The sequence below is a fragment of the Rhopalosiphum padi genome, chromosome 1, assembly GCF_020882245.1.
Source record: "Rhopalosiphum padi isolate XX-2018 chromosome 1, ASM2088224v1, whole genome shotgun sequence".
NCBI classification, from domain to species: domain Eukaryota; kingdom Metazoa; phylum Arthropoda; class Insecta; order Hemiptera; family Aphididae; genus Rhopalosiphum; species Rhopalosiphum padi.
This window is the reverse complement of record NC_083597.1, coordinates 29,955,367-29,972,718: the sequence shown is the minus strand read 5'-3', so window position 1 is coordinate 29,972,718 and position 17,352 is coordinate 29,955,367. Positions and strand designations below refer to the sequence as shown.

The 17,352-nt window shown below is 27.1% G+C and overlaps 1 protein-coding gene across 1 annotated transcript in view; it reads right to left on the bottom strand.

Annotated features, from left to right (window-relative positions):
- The window catches only part of LOC132922545 (uncharacterized), a 34,389-nt gene extending 17,345 nt beyond the window's left edge, over positions 1-17,044 (bottom strand). Inside the window, exons 1-2 of the mRNA XM_060986118.1 lie at positions 16,630-17,044; positions 5,173-5,386 (exon numbers count right to left, since the gene is read on the bottom strand). Coding sequence (XP_060842101.1) covers positions 5,173-5,359 — 187 coding nt within the window. The 5' untranslated portion in view covers positions 5,360-5,386; positions 16,630-17,044. The remainder of the gene's footprint in view (positions 1-5,172; positions 5,387-16,629) is intronic.
- Positions 17,045-17,352: the final 308 nt, after the last annotated feature.

The following is a 17,352-nucleotide window of genomic DNA, read 5'->3' as shown; positions in this document are numbered from 1 at the left end:
TATGTATTAATTAAAAATAATAATGTATTAACCAATAATTATTTTAAGATACTTTTAATAATTGTTAAATAATATTAATATTTAATATTACATTTTTCAATAATAACTTAAGCTACAATTAAGTTATACTTATGACCTATTTTTATATAAAAAAAATCAAAGCTTCTCAAACTGTAAATATTATATATCATATTTATTTAAGGATCAACTAAAAAATACTAAAAATATTGAAACTTTCAATAAAGATAATTAACAGGTTAAATTATAATTATTATTTTTTACTTCAATAACAATAAAAACGATTTGATCTATCATACATACATAATTTAACAAGATTGTTAAGCAATTTTAAGATTACAAATGATTATCAAAAGGAAATTCAAAAAATTATTGAAGATGGTTAATATTAATAAAGTATATGTACTTAAATGTTCAATAAATATATCTCATAACAATGAAGAATTGAAAATAAAATAAAAAATGATCATTTTTGTATTATTAAAAATATCAGAAAACATCAAAAATTAAATATAATAACATATTAAATCTTTAAAGCATCTAGAATATCAATAACAAATCTGCAGAATATAAAAAGTATCTTTACGATGAACATTACATTTACAACCTTGCTCTTTACAAATGACGCCCTTAAATACTGTATAATAGCTACTGATTAGAATGATCATTATTTTATAAACCATTACAGTATATAAGTAATAATCAAATCTAATACAATGTATAATAATATGTATAATGTTTATACAGGAACCGATTTATGGAGTAATGACATTAATATGCTTTAAAAAATAAAAATAAATATATTATTGATATATAAAATTCATGAGATTAAAAAGTCTATAATTTTGTAAAATTTAAATTAAAAAAATACTATAATAATATATATGCAATATGTGTATATTAATATATTATAAACACACTGATAGGATACAACTAGCTAAACTTGAAAATATAAATAAATCGTCCAGACTAATTTTAAATTATTTATATTTTTACATTTTAATATTTCTATTAATGGCAAATTGTAGAATATTGTAATACGTTAAGCTTACAGCTTAGAATCAACATACCATGTTTACATAGTTATAAATGTTATAATAAACAGTAAATTCATTACAAAATCTTTCAAATAGTATCATTTTTATTTTTAAAGTCATTCTCAAATTAATTTTTTTTATTCAACTTTTATTGTTGAACTATTCACAGTATCTATAGCTAACGCGGTAATTATTAGATAAATTATTACGAAAAATAAATAAACATCATTAAATTTCAATTAAACTAATAGTTTAGAAAATAAAGGTGTAAAAATAGTACGAACAATCCAGTGCGATGGATGTAAAAATAAACATGAATAAACGAAGAAAAAAGAAAGAAAGAACAAACAATTAATCGTAGTTATTAAAATTGTCCAGACAACGTCTTTTCACAAACAAATGTTCTCGAGCCGTCGAGGTAATTTTTTTTTTTGTTTTACCGCCAGAGAAACACTTTTAAAACGCAACAGGCGTTGACCACGACGAGTGTTGCACTTATTAATAATTACTTTAGAACCCTTTAGAATTAAATATATCACGTGTGCAAACAGTGCCAATCTAAAGTCATTAACGTGTCTGCGTTCATTTTTTCTTTTCAAATAAAATAATATCCGTAATGCTTTTATAAAAATTGAAATGTTAACAACCAACTACGAAAAAAAAGAGCAATCGTATTAAATACTTTAGTTTTTCAGAATACTTTTCGATAAAAAAAAAACATAAATAATAATATCTAATTTTAAACTAAGAGGTTTTATAATACAATTATTATTTATAGTACCTATTTATATTATAATATTTAAAAAGTAACTTATTATGTGCACAAAAAGATTTTATTTTTAATGAGCAGAATACAGTGTATAGGAGTAGTAATAAAAATCTGTTGGTGCTTTTTTTACACACAGTGAACTTAAAAAAAAAATATCTTTGAATTAGGTTTTATACGACTTTATACTTGTTTATGGTATATTTTATGATATATGATTTAATTCCCTAGCACATGTTGAAAAATATTAATCTTACCACCTAATAACGAGATGATTGCTAACCATTAATTTATCGGTATACGTACTTATTTTATATGTCTATATATTTTTACAAAGCAAAATATTCTACAGCAGTTGTATAATAGGAGCATATTTTTACGTTTTTAAATATTTTGAAATTTATCCAATCAACAAAAATCTTAATGTATGTTAATAATACAACCATGATAGATTTTCAGTAAAAGCAACTAATATTTAAAACGATTTAATCAACATTTTAAATTGCCATAAAATCTGTGATTATATTTCTACTGCTGTAATAATTTATTCAATGTCATCCACACAAAGTTTTTAAAAATAAATATTTTCTTTCTATAATTATTTAAATCAAGTGTCTTGACATGTCTACTACTGTTTAAATTGATTAAATCTATTAAATATTATAAATCTTATATATATATATATATATATATATACTGTCATTACTCACTATATACACAGAGATAATGTCCAACGGTTGTCATCATGAACACCTCGTCGAACCAGTAGGCAAATGGTCCGGATATATTATATCATGTAAAATCACTATATTATAGTATTATAATATTATATACTATTCTACTCCATCCGTTAAAAAATAAGTGGTAGTTATAACATGCATTTCAATAGGTGACATAGCGGTGCCAAACGACAAAGAAGAGATAACTAATATTTCATAGATTATACTTATAATGCATTATGCATAAATAAAACAATATATTATATACTAATTTAAAAAAAAGTATTTATTAACGTGAGTTCATTAAAACTGTTAGGGACCGCGGCTAATTTGGCAAATTTTAAAACGAACCTCTATAGAAATTAGTTGGTGACCCCTGATATAGGTTAAATTGTAACAAAATAAAAGGAAAATTAATATTTAATTTTAACGATAAATATGATATGATTTAAGATTTGAAGCGTCTGATGAGAGCATATCAAAACATAAAATTTTAATATAGAATTTATATAATATTATACCTATGTCATTAGATATTTTTTTGGCATTTATAGAAAAAAAAAACTATAAACAAACTTCTACAGCATTTCCACTTAACACAAATAATATAATAAGAATACTTAAGTAAAATAATAAATAAGAAGTTTATTTTTGTATTTTATAATACTACACAGTGATAATAATAAATAAATGAAAAAAAATGTGATTGGTGTCCAACGGTAGGCAAGATAATTCTTAGTTACATGGTTGTTTGTTAACTCGTTTTTCGGTAAACGTTACCGGAGCATCGACGACATTGCCGCGGAGATGTCAGATGATCGGAACAAATTAGCAGATTGCGAGAAATGCCGAGGCGGTAGGACGGAAAAAGAAGCAACTAGACTACGAAGATTAGACACGGTAAACGATTATTATTGTTATTAATACTATTACTATTATTTTACACAGTCAAATGAGGGTTGGTGGAGCTTCAACCTAGCGACATCAACGGCGAAGTCCACGTGGAAATATCTTATACATTATATTATATTACATATACATACTATAATGTAATCGCTTACATATAATATTATAATGTCGTTCTGAACAATGTGGCAAATTTCCACGATGGAATGCAATAGAAGATATATTTCTAAACGGTTGATAGGCGTAGCTAAGAGTAAATGAGAGAGAAAGAGAGGGTTTTAAAGGTGTGTCTGTCACTGTAACAAATCTACGTGTATGCATCCGTCTGCGTATATGTTATATTATACATGTACCTACCTACCTTTATATATTATATTCTCAACGATAAGTACAGATGAGAATGAATAACACTTTTAAAATTAAGTAGATATACAATATACATGGAAAAGAACCATATATATACTAAAATGAAAATAAAAAAAACCGACTATTTAAACTTATATTTATATGGTAATAAAATTACCACCACCATAAAAATCTTTTTATTCTATTATTTAACTCAATATCCTTCTGCAGTTACAAAAGTTATAGTGCATTTTGTATTGAATTTTATCAGAATTCAAATTACATATTTTAATATATATACATTATTATTACCTAGAAAAAATTTTCAATAAGTTAATAAATTAATCTAGTATGAAAGCTTTTACTTGATACATTGTATTAATGAGTTAAATATTTTAAAAATTTGTATATTATAAAATATCTGAATGATTCTATAACTCTGGTATTATACGTTTCTGATTTATTATTATTAAAATGTTTTCTTTTATATAAAACGTATTTATTAACATACTAAAGACACAAATATGATTATGTACATTGTTTAGTTGGTGATATAATAACTTCGGTGTCAGTTAATAAATAATCATAATAATATATTGTGTTAGGTTAGTAATATTAGTATATTAAATTACTTATTCATTACAACATGCAATCCCAATTATCGAAAAATGCAAATAATATGCAAGTAATAGCTGATTAGGTACATATATTATGAACATATTATATTATATATTAAGGAATTATTTCATCAATTACTAATTAATACTTCTACCTACCTAAATAGTTTTTATACGTAAACACGAATAAATATAAATTACCTATATGAATTATAAGTGAAAAAAACACACATGTATATGTGATTAAAAATACAATTACTGTGTATTCATTGATTTAAAATTTAAATCCAATTTTTAATATAAAAAGTGATTTTTTTTTTTTTTATCGACATTGACAACACAGTTAGTTTTTGTATGATTAATTGCTATATGATGTCAGAATGACACGACTTTTTTTATATAAATCAGTAAAGACGAGCTTGGTTTGTATAACTAAATATTAAATAATACTAGGATAAATAATTAGAAAAATAATTTGATATTAATTAAAATAAAGTATACGAGTAAGCCTATAAAATGTAGGTTCTTATATTTAGTTAAGAATCAATACATGACGTATTAACGAATGCGCCTCAGGCTTTTAATACGAGTTTACAATCTACCTCACCTATAGTCGAACACGTTATAATTACTATACAAACACAGGACGTGGGAGTCATAATTTATACAGTATAGTCAAATGACGAAGATATCCAGTTAAGGCAAAATTCTACAGCCGAAATCGTTTTAAAATATTAATAATTATTATAATATATAGTACATACCTTTGGCTATCCCAGTGAGGACGTTTCCCAAATAAACGACCTTGTAACATGGATCGTACTCAGTTATGGTCACAGATCGCCTTCTCCACAGCTTTCCCAGACCCAGGGCACTTAAACTGATGCTTTTTTTGAAAGGCTTTCCTTTTCCGTTTGAAATGAGCTCTGGGTGCTGACTTTCGTGCTTCATTATGGCACAAGCATTAGATCTACAGAGCTATAAAACAAAACGAAACACAAATCGAGATTAGATTTATTAACAGGTACAACGTTATTAAGGTCGTTAAAGAGTCAAACTACAATCCAGTCGTTAACCACTATTACCAATATAGCAATTAAGTGTAAAATAAGTATAAAAACAATTTTAAGAGATAATATGATCACAAATGTTTTAGTTATTTATGAATAAATTATTCAAAAGGTGGTGACTTGCATACAATAAAAAAATGAAATTTACGACAAATGACAATTATACAGATTACCATAAATTTATCACACATAATACACAGGAAAGTATTACGTATGTACAATTATATTTAACAATAGATAGATTAAATTTAAATGTTGTCAATATTTATTATCAAATAAATATAGTTATGTTTAGAAAATCAACATAATTATTATTTATCTAGGCAGTTTAAAAGTTCAAATATTTTTTTTTTTCCATATATTCAATATAAAATATAGATTTTTTTTCTTATTTTGCTTTAAGCAATTTGAGATTATTGTTTAATATTATGAATTATATATAGAAATAACGTCATTTTTAACAACGATCATATTTCTATCGTTTATTATAATGACTTGCAAATCGAAAATAAATTACAATATATACATCAGGTTGTTTGAAGGTTGTTTAATTATCATCAAAATGCACTACAAATTGAATACCTGCAGGTAATTATATAAAATTACAAAGAGAGGAAGAATCTAATGTTTAACAATTGTATTATACTGTATAGTACTTACATATCTCTATTTGGATTACACTGTGTTACTTACAACTTTTTTTACAAACTAAGTAAATACACTCACTATTTATAATATGTATTTATTACATGTTATCAAACATACACAAATAATTGAAGTATGAAAACAATTACGAACCAAAATAATATAGATACAACAATGATAAATGATAAGGAAAGAGTAAAACTGACAGTAAGGCGATATAATACATAAAAGAGAAAAAATAGCACATTACACTCACAAGAAAGTTTTCAATTTTATTTACTTTGCAGACCGTGCAGCTCCATTATAGAACATCGTTACTTAAAATTCATTTTTTTAAACTCGTACAAAACCAACCATGTATAAATACGTCTAAATTATATTGTGTAAATTGAAAACTATCAAGTGTGTCTGTTTGTAAGAGCATCAAGTCATGAAACAAAATGGAATAATTTAAAAATAAAAAAAAAAATTTAAAAAAATATATTTTGTTATTATGATTAAAACCAAATTAAAACCAAAAAAATCTTGAAATTTGATTATTTTTTTATTTTTTCCAACCCACACACTTTTTGTTTTAAATTTTTAATATACTAATCTGGAGTGTAGTTATGTATAACTGCATAAGGGTACTCGAGCTTGGGACGTTTACACTTTACAGATCGTTATACAATATACATGGTTTAGTCAAAGAAACAAAATCCACGAATGGTGTCAAGGCCAGTGTTTACTATGACAAAAATAAATTATAAAAAACACGTGTTTAAAGGTACACGCAGCTTGTAGTATGTAGCAGTACACAAGTCATAGTGAGCAGCATACCACATACATTCCGGTCACCTTGTGTGCTTATTATATTTTATTCACAGGCCTCCTCACTGGTCCGTCGCGGGTTACCCAAAACGTTACATAGTAACCTACAGGTTTTCTATTAAAAATATTGGAAATCGTTTTATACCTATGCAAAATATTTTGATCATTGTTCTTGGCGATTAAAATGGTAAAAAAACGAACGGTAGTTTTAAAATGTATACCAACAACCATGAACTCTGACCAAGTGTGTATGGCAACCCAATGATACCTCAACCACAGTATTCTGTAGACCATCTCGATCATCCTACAAAAGCATCCAACAAACAAAACACGTTGTGTCTATACAATAATAATAATATCGTAGTGTACTAGTGCAATAACTGCAATATCGATACGATGGGTTGTTTTAAACCAATTAGTACATCTATTAAATAGCGTTAATTCAAACTGTATACGTAATAGGCGCAACATAAGTCGACAAATTATACCAAGAAATACTTCAAAAATAACTTTCGTATATTGTGTAAATATTAAATTGCTATTATACTTTAACGACCTTAAGGGCATGTGTTAATCAATTATTTTGTGTAGTTTAATAGCAGATTCATAGGCAATACCTATATTATTTCCATTACAAATATTTTAAGTACTTAGTTAAACAAAAAATTTAAAACGCCAAGTTTCGATGTATAACACAAGACTGGGTAGACACCGTGTGGATAAAAGGCATACGTGTTTAGTGTTTATACTATACAAATTTTAATTTGTTTGTTTTCTCGTAATAAACAGAATTTTTGTGAAAACTTGAAGAAATATGATGCGAACCATCGCATGACATAACCTTTACAGTTTGTAAACGTTTTGCCATATCTGTACGAATGCCGTACTTATACACATATACGCAACAGGAATAATGGATTCACGGTTATTACACACGCACCGCTATAATATATAATATTATATAGGTACCTTAACTCTTAAGCTGTACTCTACTAGTCGTTCGGAAATGTTTTGAAAGCGTTAATTTTTAATTGACGTACATACCGTGACACGCGGAACGCGTCTTACTTCAACCCGCGCGTATATTAAACCCTTTTACTTTATAATTTTCGGCCACGGTTCATATAGTAATTATAATCGTAAAACATACAAACAAATGTGTCAGACTCACTGACGACGACCCGGTTAACTATACCAAAAATACGCGTGCAATATCGTTAAAAAGAAGCGCAAACATTCACACACACGCACAAACAGATACAAGTTGTTTCGTCCACCAACAGTTTAAATGATTTAACTTGAGCCGCAGGCTTAAACCGGAACCTCATGTTTTGACGTGCTATGGGATTCTATGATCAGTGTCTGCCGGCCCGAATTTCATTTTTTATTATTAAATGTATTTTATATTAGTGTATGCCTTCTTCTCACGGCAAAAACCGTAGCCATGACCTCCATTTTTATATATAAAGAAGAAAAAACACATAGCACCTCAAACATAATAATACATATACGACATACGCACATATATATATATATATATATAACGCGCACAACGCCGTCACATAGAATATCACACAGAAACAAGTCCACGGACAATATTATTCTAATTACAATAAGGGGCGCCAGCAGGCACAACTATGTACAATAATAATATTGTTCTCAGTCCGACCGCCGCTGTCGTTTTCTTACAGGTGGCACGCCAACCACCACCAATCGAATAGGGTAGTGGGTGTTCCGCATCACGAACCGTTTAATTTCTAATAACATGCCTGAAATACCTACCATTCTGATTGTAGAATATAATTCAAAATACAATAAGTGTCACAAAGGCTGGGGATACCCGATCTATATTCTGATATGCGATTATAACAGAGGAACTTTTAACAATATGACAACAACAATTTTACATTACCGGATTACCGTTAAAACAATCTCACCCACCTACTGATTTGAAAATAATTTTAGAATTATATCATGTACGATGCCGAAGCAATACGCTTGCGGACCACTGCTGTAACGGTTACACAGAATAAACGATTATAGACGAAACGCATAATATTTCGAATACTAAGTTGGAATATGTACAGTCATTGCCATCGTCGCAGCCAATCTTTATTCACGCGCTTGTCGTCTTACCGATAGTGTTTTATGGGGAAAAACATCAGTCTACCTTTCGAATAAAATTTAATTTTCTGTAGGTTTTACGCCAACGAATATTGATACTCATAGTATTATGTTCGTAAACCCTGTTCTACAGAGAGTACATACAGCAACGAGTGGGAAGAATGCGCTCAGAAACCTAAACGATTTACTCATTAAGGAAAGACGTGAATAATAATATTATGCAAGGAACCGGTTGTCACTGAAACGACACGGCCCCAACTATTATCGAAACTCTAACCCAAATGCCCGAGTCGGTACAGGTTAGGTTAGGAGTTTATTTACGTCGGTCAGTGACCGTGGTACGTCTGCAAATATTATATATTATACGTGATATATATGTATATTGTATATTAATAATATTTCAAATACATCGATTATCTTCTAAATGTTTTTGATAATATACGTATTGGTATGATGGTAATCATTATTATTGTTTTTTTTTCATTTAAATTTTTACTAATGTTAAGGGGTTTCAGTTAATGAGTAATTAAAGATTAAAATATGCATTATCTTGATAATTTATTTATCATCCTATAAAAATTTAAATTATTGCGATACAAGCATAAATATAGGTATGTTATAGGTAATAGAGCAATAATTTTGCAAAAAAAAAAACAAGAAAAACAAACTAATTGCAATGATTAATTGCATAGATTACTATTTATTACTTAATATTATAGTGTGAGAAAATCAGAATAACCCTATTTCGTTACGATATCACTTAAATAGATAATATATATATATATATATATATATAGGTATATAATACATATAAAACAATACTTTTAAAATCGATGTCAAAGTAAAATATATGGAGAGTTGTGAATTTAAAACAAATTTAATATATAAAAAGTTTTGATTGGTAAAAATTAAAAATATTAAAAATTTATAATATTAGATACCTACACGAATGAATACACTTAATACTATTTACTTTTATTAGACCTTTTTTTTTTTATGATACCTATGAGATATATAATAGTTTAATACATACATAATAATATAATTGTTAATTTTTATTCTAATATATATTATATAAATATTTTGATATAATATTCAAAGTATTATAAATCATTTAGAAACATTGAACTTGTTCCAAGCAATCTCTATCAAACTAAATTAGCAATCATATCTCGTAAAGCATAGAATCTTCGATAGAATTGTGATTACGGTCCTTGAGCTCTTTTAGAATGTGAAAGGCATCCGAATAATATTTTCTAGTATTGTACACATTGCATATTATAATATAGTATATCAATTTATAACATATGCAAGTTTTATTACTAGATATCATTGTGAAAGAAGATTTCCCATTTCTGTTTCATTCATAACTTATTATTTTGCATATTAAACAAGGATACCTATGTTTTGTTGAAATACAATTAGTTACTTAAAAATATAGTTGTCATTATATAATTATAAATGATTGATACATATTGCTTAACAATTTATTAAAATAGAATTTTTTGTAATGATAATTAAAAAAACTAAACATTAACTAAGACTAAAATATATAAATATTAAATTTAAACTTGAATGGTATTGTGTAAAAACAATTAAATAAGAACTTTGACAAGATTGTATATAAATAATTAATAAAAAAAAATTGTATTTCATATATATATATACATACATATATGAATTCAACTAAAAATCAAATTTGCTCTTAATATATTTTTAATCTCTCTCTCTCTCTATAATAAAAATCTGTAGGGTTTAATGCAATATTTTGATTTTAAAATTAATACTTATAAATACACAAATATATTTTAATAGATTATATTTAAAATTGAATTTGTAATATGTGAACGTAATAATAATAAATTATAACAATACACGAATAATAAATTAAAACGTCCAGCAGCGAAAACATTTATCACTTGAATTTTTTTTTGAGTTAATATCTTTTTTTTAAATACATATAAAATATAATGTATAAATTTGATCTTCTGGTCAATGCACCTCGAGGCGAATCGTAGAAGATGGATATAGTGACCGGACGAAAAACGATATAGTTGTCAAATTGGAGCATAGCCAAAGATAAGTGTAGACACGTTCCATTAAAATATTTTTGTCATCGGTTATTGTAACTATTTTATTATATTTTGGCCTTATTGTTATGATTTCGATATTTTTCTCTTTTACAACATGTTTTGTTATTTGGAGTACTGTTGACGGAAGTTTTCCAAATTATAGTAAGAGACTAAAACATTTGCTTTTTTTAGTTAATTTTCAACACTAGTCCTTGAATGCATTATTTTGTATTCGATTAAATCAACATGATAAAATCTAAAAGACAAACTTTCTCCGCGTAGTATTTCCTACATATTATATTATATTATACGTCCAATGAAACCACATTATTGTATTAACTTAACTTATGAGATGATTATGAAAGTAATGAAGACACACGTCGCAGTAATACATAACACTGTTTTTTTCCATTACTATTCGGCTACTATACAAAAAAAAAACATTAAGATCAAAGTTATTATACGTAATAAAAAATTTATTTTTTTAATTTTTAACCAATAGTTTTTACAACAATAGTTTAAATATAATTATATTTATCAAATTAAGTGAAATTTAAATAACAGCAAATATATTATGATGTTCAAAATGACGAGAAAAACTTATTAATGTATAGATGATTGCTTGGAAAAAAGTATGTAAATTAAAATTTTCAAATTGACATTTAATACTGCAGAGAGTAGGTATCTCTTGACTAAATGTTGTAACTATATATACATATATAATATATGTTTAACAAAATAAGAAATAACTTAGCATTAATTGCGATTAATTAAACGGTATAACCATTAAGCGCAAACGGTAATTTAATTTTTTTGTCATTATTTATGTTGCAGTCCAGTAAGATGACAAGAATCAGCAATGTTGACATTTGTATATGTCGCCTCTTTATAGTCATTTTCTTCGATCAAATGTAATGTTATACTAGAGTATTAAAAGGTATATACCGACATAAAAAATACTATATCAAAATTTTAGATATACGAAAATAATTCTGTAATCGTGAATCTTCATACACAACGTATAATATGTTAACTGTTGTTGAATAAAAGTTATAAATAAACATAATCATTTTCCAATATATGTGCGAGTTCTTTATTTTTATTAAGCCCTATAGATTTCAATATTTTTATATTTACTTTCCACCTAAAAATACAAGAAAACTCCTAGATGAAAAACAAAAATAAATTCTTAGAATAAATTTCACACGTAACTTGGACCGCTCGAAAACTTAATTGACGTCAGGTTTTTAGTTACCAGATCAGTTCCTGATTTTATTACTCTTGATATTATAATATACTCACGACGCAATTGTATCATCAGAACAAGGTCACTACGTTGACTTTGTGTTAATTATTATTATATTTAATTAAGGTACGAACCCGCCGGGAACATGAATGATGCAACAGGGGTATTATAGCAGTATGCCAAATATATTTCTTTTCAAACACCCGTGTACTTATCTGTTCACAAGTTTCAATTTACGTTTAACAAGTATTGCAATCCAAATATATATCATTCATAATATTAATAATGTGAAAGATTAGTAATAGTGACACGTTATAAAAAATGACAATCATATTTACTATGTATTTATAGGCGAAATAATAAAAATATCCCGTTTGATAAATCGTTATTTGCTGATAATAAAATTATGTTTCAGAGCTTAGACAATTATTTTCATAGCCAATAAAACAACTTAAACACATATTTTTTTCATTTTTTGTGCTGTCTAGATATTTTGATTGTAATTTTTAAAACATTTTTAAATTTAATCATTTGTTTTATATATTTTACAGAAATGGATATTTTTTCAACCCCCATGCATCGCTTTAAATAATAAAAAAACTAATATAAATTAGTGATGCATTGTGCATAATAAGAAAAATTTAGTTGTGTCCTAGATATACTTACTAAATTTTGTTCAGGTAATTATTTCATTCTAAGGTTTTGGACGTATTTTATCTACTATCTAATTATATGATTTTATATCATTTTTATGAAATATATATTATAATCAAATAAACTAATTTCATACCAAATTGACCTTTTAATAATGATAAAAAATGTACCTACCTATGTATTACATTAAACTAACTTTTATTTTGGTAATAATAATAATATTTTAACCGTAATGAGTAGGTAAGTTTTCTCGGTACTTAGTATTGAGTTTTTAGGAAATTTAACACAGTTTGTTTCTCGTAAAGATATCGATATTGAAAATAATATAGACATTTTATTGACTGTTTAATGTCAATTTATCTTGTGCTATTAAAAGTTTTTAAATAAAAAAATAATTATATTATGAAATTATATGTTTTTTTTTTTAAATTAATTAAAAGCATTTTAAAGATTTGGGACAATAAATAGATGTTTTAAGACATTTTTCTTGTAGTACATAGTTATTTTCACATAACTATACTTACATTAAACATTTACTTGCATTTTTATGAGATTATTATTGTTTTGTTTGCATCTTTGCCTTCTTTAACAAATGTAATCATTGAATGCTATTACATAACAATAATTAACAACTGAATTATTACAGTCGTGCTCACTGGATTGTCTACGCAAATGTAAATATATATTCTTACGAGAAAACCACTCGACCCACTGATCACTGGTGCCGTACAAGTCCTATCGAATCCAGCCTTACAAGTCGAGTGTTTTATGTGCACGAAAACACGTTTTTAAATTTTATAGAACCGTACAATGTGTCGTAACTATTATCAAGATATAATATTGTTTAATATTTTGATTACATTTAAATTGTGTTTTTGTGTAAGTACAAATTGATTAACTTGCAAACAGGACGTTCTTCTTCTTACGAATGATATGGTCTTTGAATCTTCTAGGAAGTTGTGGTGTGGAAAGTGAAATTATTATCATTTGCCAGCCACAATATCACAAAATTAACATTTAGAGAAAGAATTACTTACGAATAAAAATGTATAGTATATTATGATTATTTATATTTTATAAATCCTAGATATAATAATTAAAAAATATATGGATTACTATTAATAGTACCTAATAATAATACTATATAATAATATAATAATACATGTAGTATTTCTATAGACATGACTATTACTCTGCTATTATCCAATAGCAAACATTTACAGTAATATGAGAGTTGTTTTATGAGAACTCAGTATATACCGGCTACAGAATATATTACATATATACATGAAAATTGTCATCTTTTATTAAACAACAATTACTGTTATTCAGATTTAAAAATTTTATACGAAGACGCGTTATGACCTCTACCGTTTTGAGGAACCGCTGGGAGACGGGCATTTTGTATATTATACGGTATTTATTACATACATAAAATTATACTTAATGCATCTTTATCGCGATGGACGAGATCAGTAAGATTTCTCAACAAAAGTAGCCGCAACCACCATCATTATACACATATACAATTCAGCCTTGCAGGTGACTTTTAATTTTACTGTATAATGTATTTATTTATTTAAAGAATGTGAAAATGCAAATAAATGAAACGTAAAAAATCATAGTTGTCCAACCAGATTGCAAATATGGATAATATCACCTTTATTTTGTACTAAAAATATTATATTTTACACGATAGAGAAAAAAAACTTGTTTCAAATGAAATTGTTCGTACTTTTGTTAAACAATTATGTGACCCCTTTCCGAAAAAAAAATAAACATTTTAATCTATCTCAGTACACGGTGCTCGTTTAATCATCAAATTTAAGTGCACGAGAGAATATCTATGTGTCAAGTACCGCTACGGGCTTAATCAATGGTATAATTATTTTATTATAAACGCCAAACACATAGACGTAGGATTAAATAAATCCATATTAAAACCACTTCGACTTATAAAAATTATAGAATGTTTAAAAAAAAAATAATAATTATTATTATTTAATTAAACATTATTTATATTCAGAAGTCAAAAATAAAAACGATACCTAATAAATATAAAATTAAACTCGAAATAAATTAAATTGAACGATTAAATCCAAAAAAAAAAATCGTAATTTTTTACAAACATTATATTAACAATAGATAATATCAATATTAGTGGTGTAGTTAGAGCTTCCAAAGTGCTACAGTTCTTCCCTAAATTTCAGGAAAATTTAGTAATACTTTCAGTGTTCTGTGAACATCATATGCGTGCGCACGGAGGGTTCCGGATGTGCCTGGGCAGCACCCGACATGTTTTTGGAGCCCCAAAATTTAGGTCCTATAGCAGCATATATATGGGTCCGTATTTTAACTAATGTTACTAGAATAAAAATGTTATTTTTTCTAAAATAAGTGGTAAAAAAATTATATTTCGGGATAAAAAAAAGTAATACAACGTAAAATATTTTAAATTTGCACGGTAAAACTTATTATGATTATACATTTATAACAGCTAGATGTTATTGACTACAAAAGTAAGAATAATAAATAAATATTGCAATTATCTTAAAAATAGATTATAGATCCAGCTATATCTAATGAAATATTATATAACTTAGTACTAGTAGATACCACTGATTAATATGTGATAATATAATGTAAGTAATGTTTATTCGTGCATTATAGTTTATTGAAATATGTATATGTATTGTTAAGAGAAGACCCAAAAAAATTGTAGGCACCTCCGAAATTCAGGTCTGCGCACGCCTATGGTGAACATACATAATATGAAAGATTTGTATCCAAATTTTAATTTGTATAAAAATTACCGCAAAAATCTAAAATTGTATTTACCCAAAGCATCTACAAACCAAACTTTTAAGCCCTAAGGGATCTTAGTTAAGTCTCCTTTATATGCCTATTAGTATAACAAATTATTGGTAAAATCCCAACTACACCCACTAACTAATATAGGTACTTTATAATATTAAAGTTGACTTTTAAAACGATTAGTTAAACATTTATTTGAGTATTGTGTTATGCTTTTACTTATACAAACACATACACGTAAACACACACACACATATATACACATCACTCAAGCGCATATTATAATAGTTTAATAGAATAGACACATTGCTACGACTCATGATAGGGAGTAATGAAGAGGAGTAAAGAGTCAGTCTTTACTCTTTACACAAGAGACAACCCCAAAACCCGAACGGAATGTTACCTATTGTATTCACCTGACCGGGTGTAGGGTGGACTAGCTATGGTTATGCTCCCCCCCACCAACACTAACAAACACACCAGACGAACCTGTTTCATTATTATTATTTTTTTTATATACATATAGCTACACGAGGTGTGGTAGTATCATATTATTTAGTCGTCCCGTTGTACATCCGAAACGGCATATTATACTAATATTAAACAGACGTATATAACGATGCGTCCGTTGAGTTAGTTGAAAATAATTTATGAACGGGTGATTTGGTGCATCCAGATCACGATTTTACATAGTTAAGTGGACAGAGATATAGCAATAATGAAACGAAAAACAAAATAAATCCGAAAATCATAATCATGTAAGTAAATTGGCCTTTGGGTACTCACCAAAATATCACGTTAGTGAATTATTTCTTTATCGGACGTCGTATCTTCGATATCTATACAGATAATGTACGTTAGTCCGAACGGCACTAGACTCGCAAGATACCAGTATTATCGTGAAATCCGTATACGATTACATGACGTTTTGTCTAAAATAAATTGACGAGACCGAAAAAAAATTATGATAGTATATCGTTTGAAATTCGCACGATGCACACTGAATGTTAAAAATATAGTCACAATAGTAATAATCACAATAACGGCGTACCGGCGATTTTTTTTCGTATAACAATTGTTATTCGAATTATTTTTAAGAGCGGACGACAACAAACAACGACGTTTATCCGTTAGCTATTGGTGCACTGACTCTGTGGTGGTTTCGATGAAGTCGCACGGCTGGCACGGCGGCTTTTCACCGGACAACCAATTACCAACTGTGCAGCGATAGTGGGACCGCGCAGTGCGTACCAACTGCTATACGGCAACGACGCGAAGCGACTGTTACCAAGCGCTTAAAGGTAACTTACCTACGTCCTACAGGTACGCCAAAACCATACAGGTTCTTTATCCTACAGTGCACATCCCTTTGTAACATTTCTTACCATGTTAACAATTTTCAATAAGTATAATATAATATTTTTATTTTGAAATGGATATTCTTATGATATTTTATATTAAGCATAATATAATAATTATACTTCGAGTACTTTATAACAGTGGTCGGCA